We start from the raw sequence: 13,378 nt of genomic DNA on the forward strand, positions 1-13,378 counted from the left end.
AATTAGCCATGGGGCTGCTCAATTACAAATCCTCGGCAGTAGCAACAGCGATGTGATATGACAACCATAGCCTGGGATGTCTCTGGTGTCTCTTGTTAGCCCTGCAGACTCATCTTCTAAGCAACAAAGATATGGGACATGCAGAGTTTTGCTTCCCAGGCTTCCTCCAAAAGCAGCAGCATCTCTCCTCCCTTCCTACCCCCACCCCAGCTCCGTGCTGGTGCCTCCATGCCGTCCTCCCCGCAGAAGGAGCCCGGAGAGCGCAGGCAGATTGCCAGCACCAAGAACTTGCGACAGCGGGTTTTCCTGGTGGTCCCAGGTTAATCACCACCTCTCATGCACGCAGCCACTCAAGGTTGTTCGCGCTGCCCCAGGAGACTCGTGACCAGCTGGGCTGCCTCACAGGGCAGGAGGAGGAGGAGGAGGAGGGTGGGAGGGATGTACTGCAGACTGCAGGGGGAGGAGAAGGAAGGACATTTGGGACCTTCAGGACAAGGGCAGCATTCTGCAGGCTGAGCTCCAGCTCTACAAGTGCAAATGTCTGGCCCAAGTGAGTCACGGCAGCATCTTCTGTAGTCAAAGGAGGGAAAAACACCTCCGAAGGAGCGTCTGCCTGTTAGAAGTGCCTGTCAGGACAAGGCTTTCCGGAGAGATGACTGCCTCTCTATTGACCTCTGGATAGTCTATGTGTACTTCCTTACATTAGAGTTAAAGAATAATGGGATTTCAGCTGAACTACAAGGTTCAGCTGATGGGAGGGGAGCTGTACAATTCCTTACACAATTTCTTTGTGTGTCTCGGAGGCCAGAAGTGTTAGCAGACTCTGAAGCAATCTGCGATATTGATAGAAAGAATGAAAGCAACCCTGGGGACACCAGGCAGGAGAAAGGGAACAGGAGGGTATCCAAACCTCCGGCTTTACACTATGAGTTCACATCTAAAAGATAGAAAACAGGGAAAATACATCAAGCAGCTGAGCAACTCTGTCACTGACTGATGGTTACCTGGAGCCACATGGCAGCCTGGAGGTATGAAACTCCTTGAAGATGCAGAGGGCAATGTCTTTGAGACACAGCAGAGGCATCGACCTCACCTGGCACAATTCATCCCGTGGCCCTGAGCAGCAAGCTCCCAGTGGCACAGGGTCTCGGATCTCCTGGTGCGTCACCACGGGTCAGCACCGCAATGCTGGTGGGCACCTGCCCTCCCAGTCTCATCCTCTCATCCCATCCCGCACCACAGCTGCCTTGCTTTTCTGCTTCTCAAATGCTGCTTTATCCGCCTTTCTTTTTAGAGACAGAAAACAAAGGACAAAGGACCTGGTTTCCTTCTGGCTCTTGAACACAAGAGCCCTTGGAGAGGACCTATTTTAAGAAAGGAGAGCCTTTCCCCCTGCTGGAAAAGCGGCTCAGCAAGGGCAGGCTCAGCGCCGTGCCCTCCAGTTGGGCACTTGAGACACCTGCTAGCAGCCACTTCAGCCGCCAAATGCTCATCTAGCAGCAGCAGAAATCAATGTCTGCAGGACGTGCTCCAGCAGGATTCATGGAGAGGGTGGGGAGATTCATATCCTGGGGTGAAGCCCCTGCTGCACACCCCCTGCACCGGATCACTGCTGAGGTGGCTGCAATGCCACCTTCTCCCCTGGGTGGGCACCCCATGGATGATGGGTAAGGGCACCTACTGTGTGGCTCGGACCCCCTCCAAGGCTGAACATCTCACACTTTCAATCCACAGGGCTGAAGAAGCAGGAGGCTGCCATGAGAAGGGCAGTCCAGGCTCCCCTCGCTGATGGCAATCATTTTTCTTTTTCAGTATGAAAAATCCTGCAGCTGATTTAATGCCAGGTGCAGAAGGCAGGGCAGGATCCTGCAGAGGCCATTTGGCACATCTTGCTCTGGGCTTAGCCCCAGGCTTGTGCTCCGGGGACACATCTCACCTTGGAAAGCTCCAGTGTGTCCACTCCAGCCTTGCCTGGCAGGTCATTCCCTGCATTTTTGATTCTCCACTTGGGAAGGTGCTTCTCGACATCTGTTCTGAATTTGATTTTCCTCTATTTACATTTTATAGCCCTTGCTCCTCTCCCCTTGGTGGGGCTGAGTGCAGTAACTTGAGATGATATTATCCGTACTGCTTAAGCTTTTATGCACTTCACTTGAATTTTCTCATAACCAGCTTTATTTTTCTCTTTCTCCTGGACATCTTCAGCATTAGGCATTTTAGTGCTGGGTTAAGCATCTTTATCCTTCTTTCCCCTTTCCATAAGGTTAATTTTTAATGGTGTAACCAGAGTTTATCGCACTTAGGAAATTAAAGGAGAAGTATTCTTGATCCACTTCAGATTCACCCTGAAGAAGACCTTGGACCTCTCTCATCCCGGTGCATCCAGCAAGCTGGGAGAAGAGCAGACCTCTCCTCCAGGTTCAGCTCAGTGATGCACAAACTACTCATGTTCCTAGGAAAGCTGCAAACCTCCCTCAAAATCAGCTCTATGTTGCTCTCATATATGCATCGGAGAATCTGCTTTAAGTTCCTCCTTGCTAAAACCACGCAAGCCCACAGCGAGCACATTTTAAAAGCTGGTACCTGTTCCAGGCATTAATGGCTGCTACGGGAAACAGTTACAAAAGTGAGGCTGAAGACTAAGACATCCAAAGCTGCCTTAATTATTAGAGCGTGAGCTTCCAAATCCCTCGAGAAGCGCAGAAAATGTTGGCCTCAAAAGTCACGGTGTGCTCAGAGAAGCGGCAGCCAGGGAATTTTGGGGACATCTTGACTGCAGTCTGCCTGGCTGGCTCCATCGGACTTGGAATCAGTCCGATTCATTGCAGCAGCCCTGAATTCAGAGCAGAGGGAGCAGACAAGGCTCATTGCCTATTCCAGCCAGAACGGCTGCAACAACAGTTACAGTTTTCATTTATTTTTTTTTAAAAAAAAGGCTACTTGACTAGATGGCCAGGAATTGACCCTCTGTCTCCTCATCCCCAAACTGACCCCCGTTGATAATTAAGCACACACGTTGGGAAAGCAGTGCTAGAAGTAAAGCTGTCTATGTGCAAGGCTTTGCCTGGAGAATCAGGGTCCTCACTGACCACCAAAGCCTGAAGGGGAGAGCAGGGACCCTCCAGTCCCTGCAAAGTCCAGCCCAGTTTACTCCTGGGGGGAAAAGCATATTCCCATGCAAAGCAAATCTCCAGGCATGTAGGCGCATCTGTTTGCGATGTAGAATGCACGAGGCTCATATCCCTCCTTGCTTCACGCTCTGTTCCAGTATTTATCCTCCCAGCAAGCCATCGCCGCCTCGTCCTCCAGAGCTGTGCTTCAACTTAGACATCAGCAATTTCCCCTGCCACAGGTGATCAGTGAAATTACCCACCTGATTTAAGGCCAGGGGAGTTAAAAGAGTGTTACGCTCCAGGAAACTCTTCCAACAGCTTGGTTGCTTTTGCACCTCTCCAGGCTGCAGACAGACCCGGCCATTCCTTCCACTTTGCACTAGGCTGGGGGAGCGGCTGCTGGCGACAGCATCGTTTTCCAAACAAGGCCCTGAGCGTCCTCCAGCAGCATTCAGCTTCAGCCGCCTTCTGCCCACGTTGCTGGGCTCAGTTTGTCCAAAGTAAATGCAGGCAGATTTCCCTGTTGACCGCGGGGATTTTGCTTACTCAGGTGGATCCACTGGGAGTATCAGAATTTTTATTTTATTTATTTTTCTGCTAAAAGCTATGCATAGGTCTGTTCTATGTAGATAAGCCCCCAGGTCAGTCACGCCACAGATAACTCCCTACTTTGCTTCCCAGCCAGGGCACATGGATTCATGGATGTTGATGCTGTCTCTCTGTCCCTGGGAGGGATGGGGAGAGGGTTGGATGCCCTCCCGCAGTGCCAGGGCTTGCAATTTCTTTTTAAAAGCCTGTAATCATCCTCACTTCTGTGAGCTATTCAAACATTTGCATTGTTTCATAGCATCTCAAGTGCCGGCTGGAAGCAGCTCCAGGTTTCGGGGGAGCCCAGCAGGATCGCTGTGAGGGCTGTGCCAGCAGGCACCCCCCACCGAGCAGCAGAGGAGGCCTCTGCTCCTGCCAACAGGTGAGCCGGTTCCTGGGCATTGCCTTTTATCAGGAAAGAAAAAGGGGGGAAAAAAACCCCAACAAATCAATTCTGTTCACATGAGATTTGAGCTGGAAGGATAAAGAAATGCTGTGGAAAGAAAGAAGTCCTGTTGTGACACAGCCATGGCTGAGATTCATTCATTTTTAAAAATATTTTTTCTTTTCTTCTCCTGGTTAAAAACAAGATTTGCACAAAAGAGGCAGCGTCACCCAGCATACAAACATCTATCCAAAAGCCCACCCAAAGCATAAGCGGAGGAGTTGGCTTTCCCTACGGGTGCAGTCTGACACAGGGTACAGCGCAGACATGGAAACCTGCACTGGAGTTTCCCACTCCACCCCCCGTAGTGGCAACTACGTAGTGGCAGCACCTGTGAACCCGAGAAAAAACCTAACAGCCTCTTGCATGACATTTTGCTCCCCATATTCCCTTTGCTATTAGAGGCAGATATGCCATCCCTCTAGCAGTATTTTCTCCCTCTAACCTGTGCGATTCATCTGGCACCACAGCTGGGGGACACAGAAAGCCAGGTCTCGTCTCACTTATGCCCACTTCTTAGGAGAGAGGTGATCCCATAACCGTTCAGCTCTCTTGCAGGGATGCAAAGGACCTGCTGCTTTCCATTACCCATCCCTGCAGGAGTCCCAAAGTCAGAATCCGTCCCTTCGCATGAGTCAGTCCTTGCCCGGAGGAGCTGCAGCCGGAGGAGACCAGAAGGCAGGAGAGTGCTGATTCCCTCACGATGCCATCTTGTTTCCATGCTGTCATGCCATCTGTGGGCTTTATCTCAGGAACTCCTGTCACATCCACTCCCATTAGCATTTCGCAATGCACTCTTGCCCTCTCCCAGCATCTGCTGACCAAGTGCCCCTGGTCACCCCTGCTCCTCATCCTTCATCCGGGGCTTCATGACGCCGCTACCCACTTTTGCTGTGCTCTGCCCTGCAGCATCTCAACACAGGAGCTGCAAACTGGGCAAGCCAGCTCACTAGGAAGGAGAGCTTCCAAATGAGGATTGAGCTGATGTTAATTTATCCCGTATTTTTTTTGAAAAGATGCCTTGAGAAGGTACACCGTTTCCCTTTCCAGTTACAGGCTTAATAGCCACAGGTTTTCTTCTTTCTCAGGAACATAAATCCATGTTTGTTTTCCATGTAGCCCAAGGTATTGGATCCAACGGGCCAAAATCAGAGCTCTGTCTCCACCACAACACTTCAGGAGAAAGAGGAGAGGGAGAAATGCTGGACCTTTAGTAGAAGAAACACATCTGCTTATTTGGGACCGAGGCAGCTCATCGGGGTATGAATGATTTTACTTGGTAACCCCAATGGGATTAACTCTGTCTTAAAGTGGGAAGGAAACACCTGGAGCATCCATTTCCAGTGTGACCACCGAGGAGCAGCCAGACTTCAATTCCTACGAGGCTCTTCAGAGGGTTTGATCGTTCAGGATGCTCTCAAATACAAAATACTGACCTACCGGCAGCACCATCCATATTCTGTTCCCATTTAAAACTTGTGCAACTCTGCTGAAGTCAATTTACGAGGCAAACATTTAATTTAGCAAGCAGGCACACAATCCTAAATTTAAACATATGTCAAGCCAGCTAGTAGCTTTGTTTTAATTAACTCTCAAACTTTGTGGCTGTCATTTCTTTATATAAATGAGGATGTTCTGCCAAGGGCAGACTGTAATCCTGTGTGCATACCTACGGAACCGCCTGCTATTTCACAACCACTTTTCGAAGAGCTCTTGCAGAGGCAAGGGGATGGGGATGTTATTATAAGGGTCCATATGGCAGTACGCTGGCACTGCAGTATTAAATCAGAGGTATTGTAGCTTTCCAGCCTAGATTCTCACAGTACCAGGTAATGTATATGTAGCTTTATTGTTGAACAATTTTACTGGCTATGCATTATTCAACAGTGGCCAAAGTCTCTGCGCTGCCGCAGGTGATTCAGTGATGATAAAGGGAATACGTTGTGCTCTAAAGGCAGGGGCAAAGGGATTTCATGGGTTGGTATCTTCTCCACCTAAGGAGGAACAATGGAAGCATTTACATTTCTAGTAAAGAAATCAGCTGGCAACGAATTCTCATCGATAATTAAAATGAAAGTACAAGCTGCCTTAACATGTAGTTAGACTTAGGAACTGTAACCTGCTCTCTAAATTAAATGCTTTCCTTGATAATTTTTCTCTCTCAGCAGGCACTGAAATCTGCTGGAAGATGCCATCTAGCGGGTTATGGAAGTTTATTTAAGTTTAAATCCACTTGCTGGTGTGGGGTGAGGGTGGCAAGAGCTGCAAGTGCTGGGGTGTGTAATGTTTTTTGTAGGCTTTCTGTTGTTTTTCTAAGAAATAAAAATTTCCCTGTAGGGGTTTACGTGCAAAGAGACTTAATATTTATTTTGCCAGTCCCCTCAGCAGGGGACTGGACTGACACAGCTTTGCTATTGACGTTAGCCGAGCCGCAGGGCTGTTCCACTGGCAGGGCATCTTCCCAATCACGAGGGCTGTTTGCTTCACTTAAGAAATGATTCCACTTCTCATTTTTGGAAAAGCTGTACCGCCTTAATAAAAAGCACCCCAACACCATCCCATGCCCATAACTTATCTAGTTTATGGTACAGTAGCAGCCACTTAATTGGTACCCGAATGAACAGCATTCCTTTTTAATGGGAGCCGTCACTAGGGACGTGACACGGAGCAATCCCGCCTGTGGGTAAGGCCAGGTGAGGGGAGCAATGGCATCTCCATCCATGGAGCGCTGTGGATGGCAGCCTGGTCCCCCGGCTGCCGTGTGTCCGTGGGGCGAGCATCAGCCCCTTCAGGCTGCTCTCTTCTCCCCCGCAGACCCCGGCCCAGGCCCCAGGCGCCGTTTACACCGGGGGCCGACTCCTTCTCGCCGCTCCCCCCGCCGGTCTCCTCCGGTGCCGGCCCCGTCCCAACGCGCTCCATCCCTCGCAAACCCCTTGTATTTTTTAGGGAGAGCATCAACCAGCGCCTGGTCACCCCACGGCGCCCGGCCAGCTCCTGCCGCAGGGGCCGGCGCTTAATGGCCGTGGTTAATACCGCTGGGCTGCTAATTGCGGAGCACCTCTGGAGCAATTAACTACCTTGCGTCCCCCCCGCTCCCCGACGGCCAGTTGGGAGCCCGCTCGCCGTCCGCTCCCGCGGCGCCCACCCAGGCACCCGCCGATGCCACGGCATCCTTCCAGAGTCGTTATTAGAGAGTCATTAAGAGAGGAGGGTCATTAGTGGGGAGTGAACGGGGAGGCGGGGGGGGGTGGGAGGGGGGAACGGGGGGGAGCGGGGCGGGGCCGCCCTCCGGCGGCGGTGGGCGTGTCCGTCGGAGGCCCCGCCTCCCCCCGCGCGAGGAGCGGAGCGGAAGTGCCGGAGTTGCCGCCCGCCGCTGCCGCCGCGCGCGCGGGGGAAAGTTGGGTCCCTCAGGGCGGCGGCGGGGGCGGCCGGGCCGGGCCGCGCTCCCCCCTTCCCTTCCGTCTCCTCCTCCCCGGCGGCGGCTCCGATGCGGCGGAAGCAGAAGCGGCTGCTGCAGGCGGTGGGGCTGGCGCTGGCCGCCCTCGTCTTCTTGCCCAACGTGGGGCTCTGGTCCCTCTACCGCGAGCGGCAGCTGGAGGGCGGCGGGGCGGCCGGCGGGGAGGGGGCCGCCGCCGCGGGGCCGCCGGGGGCAGCGGCCGGCGAAGCGCCGGTGAGTGGCGGTGGGGTGGGGGGTGAGCGGCCCCCCGTGTGCGTGGGGGGGAGGCGGCCTGAGGGGGGCTGCCGTGGGAGCGGGGGCGGCCGCCTTCCCCTGAGGGGGGCGGCGGGAGGGTTCGTGTGGGGATGGGTGCGCTCGTTTGCCCTGTCACCGGAGAGACGCCTCGGCGGTGGCTGGGGAGGGGGGCGAGAAGCAGCTGCCGCCCCTTGTAGAGGAGGTGAGGCAGGGGAGTGTGTGTGGGTCTCCCCCCATAGCCTTCCCCTGAGGAAGGAGCTGCTTTTCTGCAGCCTGTGCCTGGGTTGGTGGGGGAACGCGAGTACTTTCTTGGCAGTTGGCAAATGCAGGGACCGAAGGGTCTGCTCGCCTTTTTTTGGCTGAGCTCGGTAAGGGAATAAAGCGAGGTCTTTCCCCGTTGCTCCAAGGAGTAAGGAAGGAGAGCTTGTCCCATCCATGCAAAGAAAAGGACAGTAATTCTGTCACCAAGGGTGCACCTTCTGTGCCATTTCTCTTTACCTGCTTCAGAAAGGTGTGAGGAACGAACGTCACCCATTACCTCTGGGTCCCTGCAGAGCTTAAGGCAAGGGCTAGCGGAAAGTACCAGGTGGAGCCTGAAGATGATGCCTGTGTACTGATCCTCCTGCGGGAAAAGAGGAGCGGATAACTCTTCCCGAGAGAGGCAGAGGATGCCTGCTGGATACGTGGCCTGACGATATTGCAGCACATGACCGCATTCCTTTCTTGTCCCACTGGTGTAGTAGTAAATTTAACAGACAAACCCTTCTGCTTAGAGTGCGAGACAGGAAGGCTAGATCACCCAAATTAGACGTTTGGAAGCTCAGTTTAGCTGCGTTTACTTTTGGCTACGTAATTGCTTTATCCCCTTATGGGTTTGGCTTTGTACCATTAAGAATGATTGGGACTTGAAAGCTTGAAATGTCAGTGTGTAACTATCAGTTCAGCTGCCACTCTACAAGGCTCTGCTTGTTCAAAACCACTTAAAACTCTTAATTGTCTACATCTTTCCCTCCTTGTAGAAGGAAGGGAACCTACTGTGGCAATTTCTGCTCTGAGGGAGAGAAAGCCCGTCAAAAAGAGGTGTAGTCAAACTGAGGTTGAGCTCTTCCTTCCCAGAAGAAATGTTGTGGTTTTGGTTTTTTTTTTTCAAATTCAAGCATTTAGTGTTAGTCTATGTATAACCATGATTATATCCTTGTAATATCCCATACTGGTAGGGAAAGGGGTCAGCTCTTACCTGCCGTAACACAGATTTGTAGCAGATTGTCAAACCTGCACAGAAATCTCTTTAACATACACAGTCATCATTATGTGCCTGAAGTTCCTGATGTTACTGCCTTATGCTTGCATTTCTGTTGGATGCAGAGAATCTATTTTGTATGACTGATAAAATGAACCCTGTAGTCCACTGTTAAATAGCTTCACATGGTATGGTGTTATGGTGAAATGAAGACCATTGTAAAATCGTGTGTCTTACAGAGGTTATGAGGAGGAAGTTGGTAATTAGTCTTAGGAGGCTTCAAGGTTTGAGGTAGCAGCTAATTGTGGTTAAATCTGTAAGGACTGAAAAACCAGTGAGAAGCTGACTTTTTATTTTTGGTCTTCCAAAATTGTCCTTGTACTGTGGGCTTTGAGTAGCTGTAAGCCAGGCAGTTCTTACGGCGCAGTACATCACTGCTGATTTCTGTGTATATTCAGTGTTCTCGGTATTTAGATATCCCCATGTTGGACAGAATGTTGACTCCCACTTTTCATGTCTGTTTAAAGTATGTCAGCTGTCAGTAAATTGAGATCTGCTTTTGTTTTGATGGTGTGTTGAGCTGGGCAGGAAATTTCTGTGCAGCTTACAGGAGAATTCTCAATAAAACCTCTCTGCACTTGTGTAAATTAGAGTTACTGGGTTTTAGGCTGAAGGCTTCATCTTCCAGTCTAATTAAGGTGGAATTATGGGCTGCAGTGGGTCTGTGAGTGAAGATATACTTGTATCATATGCCCATTTTTTTGAAGGATTGGGTCCTAAAAAGATAGCTCCTGTTACACTGAGCAAGGAAAAACATCCTAACGGACAACTGGCTGTCTTGTTAAAAATAATTTCAGGTGAAGCAGAATAAAGACAAACCAAATGTTTGGTTTTTTTACTGTTGTTGTAGAGTTATCTGCCAGCTGACTGCAGAGAGTTTCAGTGGTTACAGCCCCTCTTCCTTGGTCCTGAAATGCATTCATGGTTTTTGTACTACTAATCAACTTCCATCTTGTAAATGAATATGCTGTTTGTCTGCTTGTTCATGAAGCCATTCGGTAGAGCTGACTTCTTAATACCAAAACTCTAGATGATAGGAGGCTATATAATAAAAAATGATATTCATAGCAGTCAGAAAAGATTTTCTTCTGTTTCTGGCATTAATTTGCCTTTTTGTGCGGGCTAGTCTTTGAATTGAGGACGTTTCCGATGTGATACAGAATTGAGCTTTTCAATGAAATCTCTGTCCAGGCTCATTCTTTCTCTTTAAATGGTGTCTGCTGTTTCAATCAGTAATTTTATCTTTCAGAGTAAGAGCAAAAGGGGGGGAAAGGTTTTAAGAAACAGCTGAATTAAAGCTATAAGGCAATTCCTAGCATGTAGAGTTGTGATGCTAAAATTTTGAAGTTTAAAACCTGCGAGGAGTTTGTTTTGTTGTCTGTCTACTGCTACATGGTACCTTCAAAATGGCAATATATCAGTGTAGGTGATTTTGCCTTATTGAATCTTTCTAGTGCCTGAAACAAATGTGTCAGAAAATTAAGCAATTGGAAGCCATGTAAATATATTCTAGGAAAGATTATGCTAAACGGTTTCTGCAGAAGTGCCTAGGCAGCTAATTGCTTCTGTATTTACACGTTCAGGGGAAACATTATGGTGACTGAAAATAATGTATTGCTTTAATAAGGTGGATTGGGTCTGTGTTCTTTCCTGCTGCCTTTGGGTTTGCTCTTCCGCAGCTCTGTTGGGTGCTTCTTGCTCTGCAGAGAAGGGATGGCCTTAAGTCATCAAGGTCTTGGCCTCAAGGTCGTGCTGCAGATCTCTTTAGAAAAGCTGATGCATTGAGTTACTCTTCACTACAGCTGCATGCTCAGAAGTGTCCTTTATCATTGTGTATGTGCAGTTGCTCAGCAGATGATATGAACTAGGAAGTCTTTTTTTTTATGGTGTGTGTAACAGGTTTGGCTAGCGTCGTGGCTTTAAATGGGGGCGATGGTATCAAGGTACTAAAGTGTTTCTGCTGACAACAAAAGTATTAGCTTAGAAGCTTCTTAGACTTCATGATTGTACTTTTTTGCTCACCAGTATGTGTGTGTGAGTATGCTCATGTAATGCAGATTGACTTTTCTATCTTTTTCCTTTTTGTTAACAAGTATTCAGTAGGTAAAAACATATGATCACTAGATGAGAGAAAAAGAAGAGAAATGCAGCTATTCCTTTTGTCTTGTGAATCTCTGCTGTCTGCCTCAAAGGCTGTTGGACGTCCTCAGCTGAAATGTCTTAACTGATTTGTAGTCCTGCAGTATGCAAAACACAGATGAGTTAGTTTGTGGACTAGTGGTCTATGTTTGGGCTAATGCAAGTGTTTACGTGGCTTCTAATGCTCTGCAGAGATACCACTCTGGTCAGGCTGGAGATCCGCACTCTGTGTGGTGCCTGCTGTTGTGCGAATGTGACATTTCAACTCGGAGAGATACTAAGCTTGAACATCTCTTTCTTTGAATTGCTGGCTAAAAGCATTGTAGCAAATTAGCTGCCTTTCATTACATGTGTTTTTATCTGATACGATGCATGCTTTATGGAGTCACCCTGTAGCTTGTTGTAGTAGTAATTTGTGCTCTATAAATTCACTCATGAGCATGATGGAAGTATATAAATCACATAGGTGATTGTGTGGTGCCCTCTGCTGCCAGCTGACTGAAGTGGGATGTACCTGCCTGCTGGTAGGTTGTGAATGAGAAAACAACTGCAAACTTGTGATTGAAAAATGGTTTGCAGGAATGATCCTCTTGGAAATTTTGGGGTTGTAAACTTTGCCTTTAGTGCAGTTAAGCTTAAAGCTTCCAGCCAGTATTGCTGAAAATGTAGCCCTGATGGGGAGCTGAGTGGGGAGCGATGCTGTGCTGCCTTCCAGACTGCAGCTGCTGCTTGTGTCCTCCTCAGCAGACGAAGATGATCGGCTTTGCTATTCTGACCTGGGGGCAGCTATGAAGCTGTCAAGGATTGTCAGCTTCACGTTGCGGCTGGCAAAAGCTAATAAGGAAGAGGGTGGTTTAGCAGACTCTGTGCTGCCAAGGCTGAGAAGGGAGGAGAAGGGCTTGGGAAAAGTGAGAGGAAAATCTTTCTGCTCTCTGCCAGCCAGAGGTAAATAGAACAACTGACTTACCATACTTGCTAGGCAGATTTCTTCAGCAGTTAGATTGGTTGTGCCCTAGACCTTCCTACTGCTGTTGAACTTTGGGGCCTGGCTCCTCACAGGAAGTTGTATTTGCTAGTCACTCATCTGCTGATATAAAAGCAAATTTTATTTTGGTTAGCAAAGTGTAAAACAACTGGTGTCTAAGGACTGAAGTGCAAATGCTGGAGCTGAACAAGCCTGGTTTAAAGTAAGGGTGACGGATTACCGGTGTGGGCTACTCTAAAGTTGGTCAGTGCCCTTGTGAAATAAGCAGCTTTTTCTTGACTAGGTAAGTGTGGACCTCACTTCTGATTAGCAAAGTGAGCTGTAGTGAACATGAAGTGGCTAAACAATCTCACAGCTGTGAAGTGCAAAGTAAATTTTGGAAAAGATGTTTATTAAGGAACTGGAGCTTTCAGTGGTCTTCACTCAGGACCTCATTATTCCTTCTGGTGATCTTTACTGTAACAGCAACACAGAGCTGAATGAACAAATAGGCTGTATTCTAGGTCTCCCGTGCTGTGTGAAAATAAAAGGTTTATTATACTTGCTCTTCTTTAGGGGTGGTTATCTCTATCGTGGAGCAGGTGCTCCTGTTATCGGACAAGTGGTTCTGTGTTTCTCCATTCAAACATGCTCCATATGCAGTTCTTAATAGCTGCAATGGTTACCTTTCTTCATGGAAGGAAGACTTCAGGGGGAAAACTTCTTGGCTCCTGGCATCTGGACTACTTCTTAGGTCACTGGTGAAAACTGCAACCATACAGTGATCTCCAGAGCTGTGTGTTTTTCCTGTATGAATATGGATCAAATCATGAGAGACAGCAAGACTTAGAGTAACTATAGTTACAAATTTTGTGGCAGATAACTGCCTTCGTTTGACTAAAGCCACTGATAAACTAATGGCAAGTTTCTTACCACCAGTGAGGACCGTAGGCAGAAAAACGCTATCAACCAGACTTTCAGTTCTATGGTATCATCTTCCACTCCCTGTTTAAATACAGTTACAGACATCACTATAAAAAGATAAAGAACTGCAGTTAATCTTCCTGTCACTCTTGTATTTGCTTCCCTGTGGAGCGAACTGTAACCTTACTTACATTGCGTAAGAACAGACTGTCTA

The 13,378-nt window shown here is 48.8% G+C and overlaps 1 protein-coding gene across 1 annotated transcript in view; it reads left to right on the top strand.

Annotated features, from left to right (window-relative positions):
* Positions 1–7,489: 7,489 nt before the first annotated feature.
* The window catches only part of GALNT10 (polypeptide N-acetylgalactosaminyltransferase 10), a 91,504-nt gene continuing 85,615 nt past the window's right edge, over positions 7,490–13,378 (top strand). The window contains exon 1 of the mRNA XM_063349084.1: positions 7,490–7,816. Within this exon, the coding sequence (XP_063205154.1) occupies positions 7,634–7,816 (183 nt within the window). The 5' untranslated portion in view covers positions 7,490–7,633. The remainder of the gene's footprint in view (positions 7,817–13,378) is intronic.

Source organism: Chroicocephalus ridibundus, chromosome 11 (assembly GCF_963924245.1).
Source record: "Chroicocephalus ridibundus chromosome 11, bChrRid1.1, whole genome shotgun sequence".
NCBI classification, from domain to species: Eukaryota; Metazoa; Chordata; class Aves; order Charadriiformes; family Laridae; genus Chroicocephalus; species Chroicocephalus ridibundus.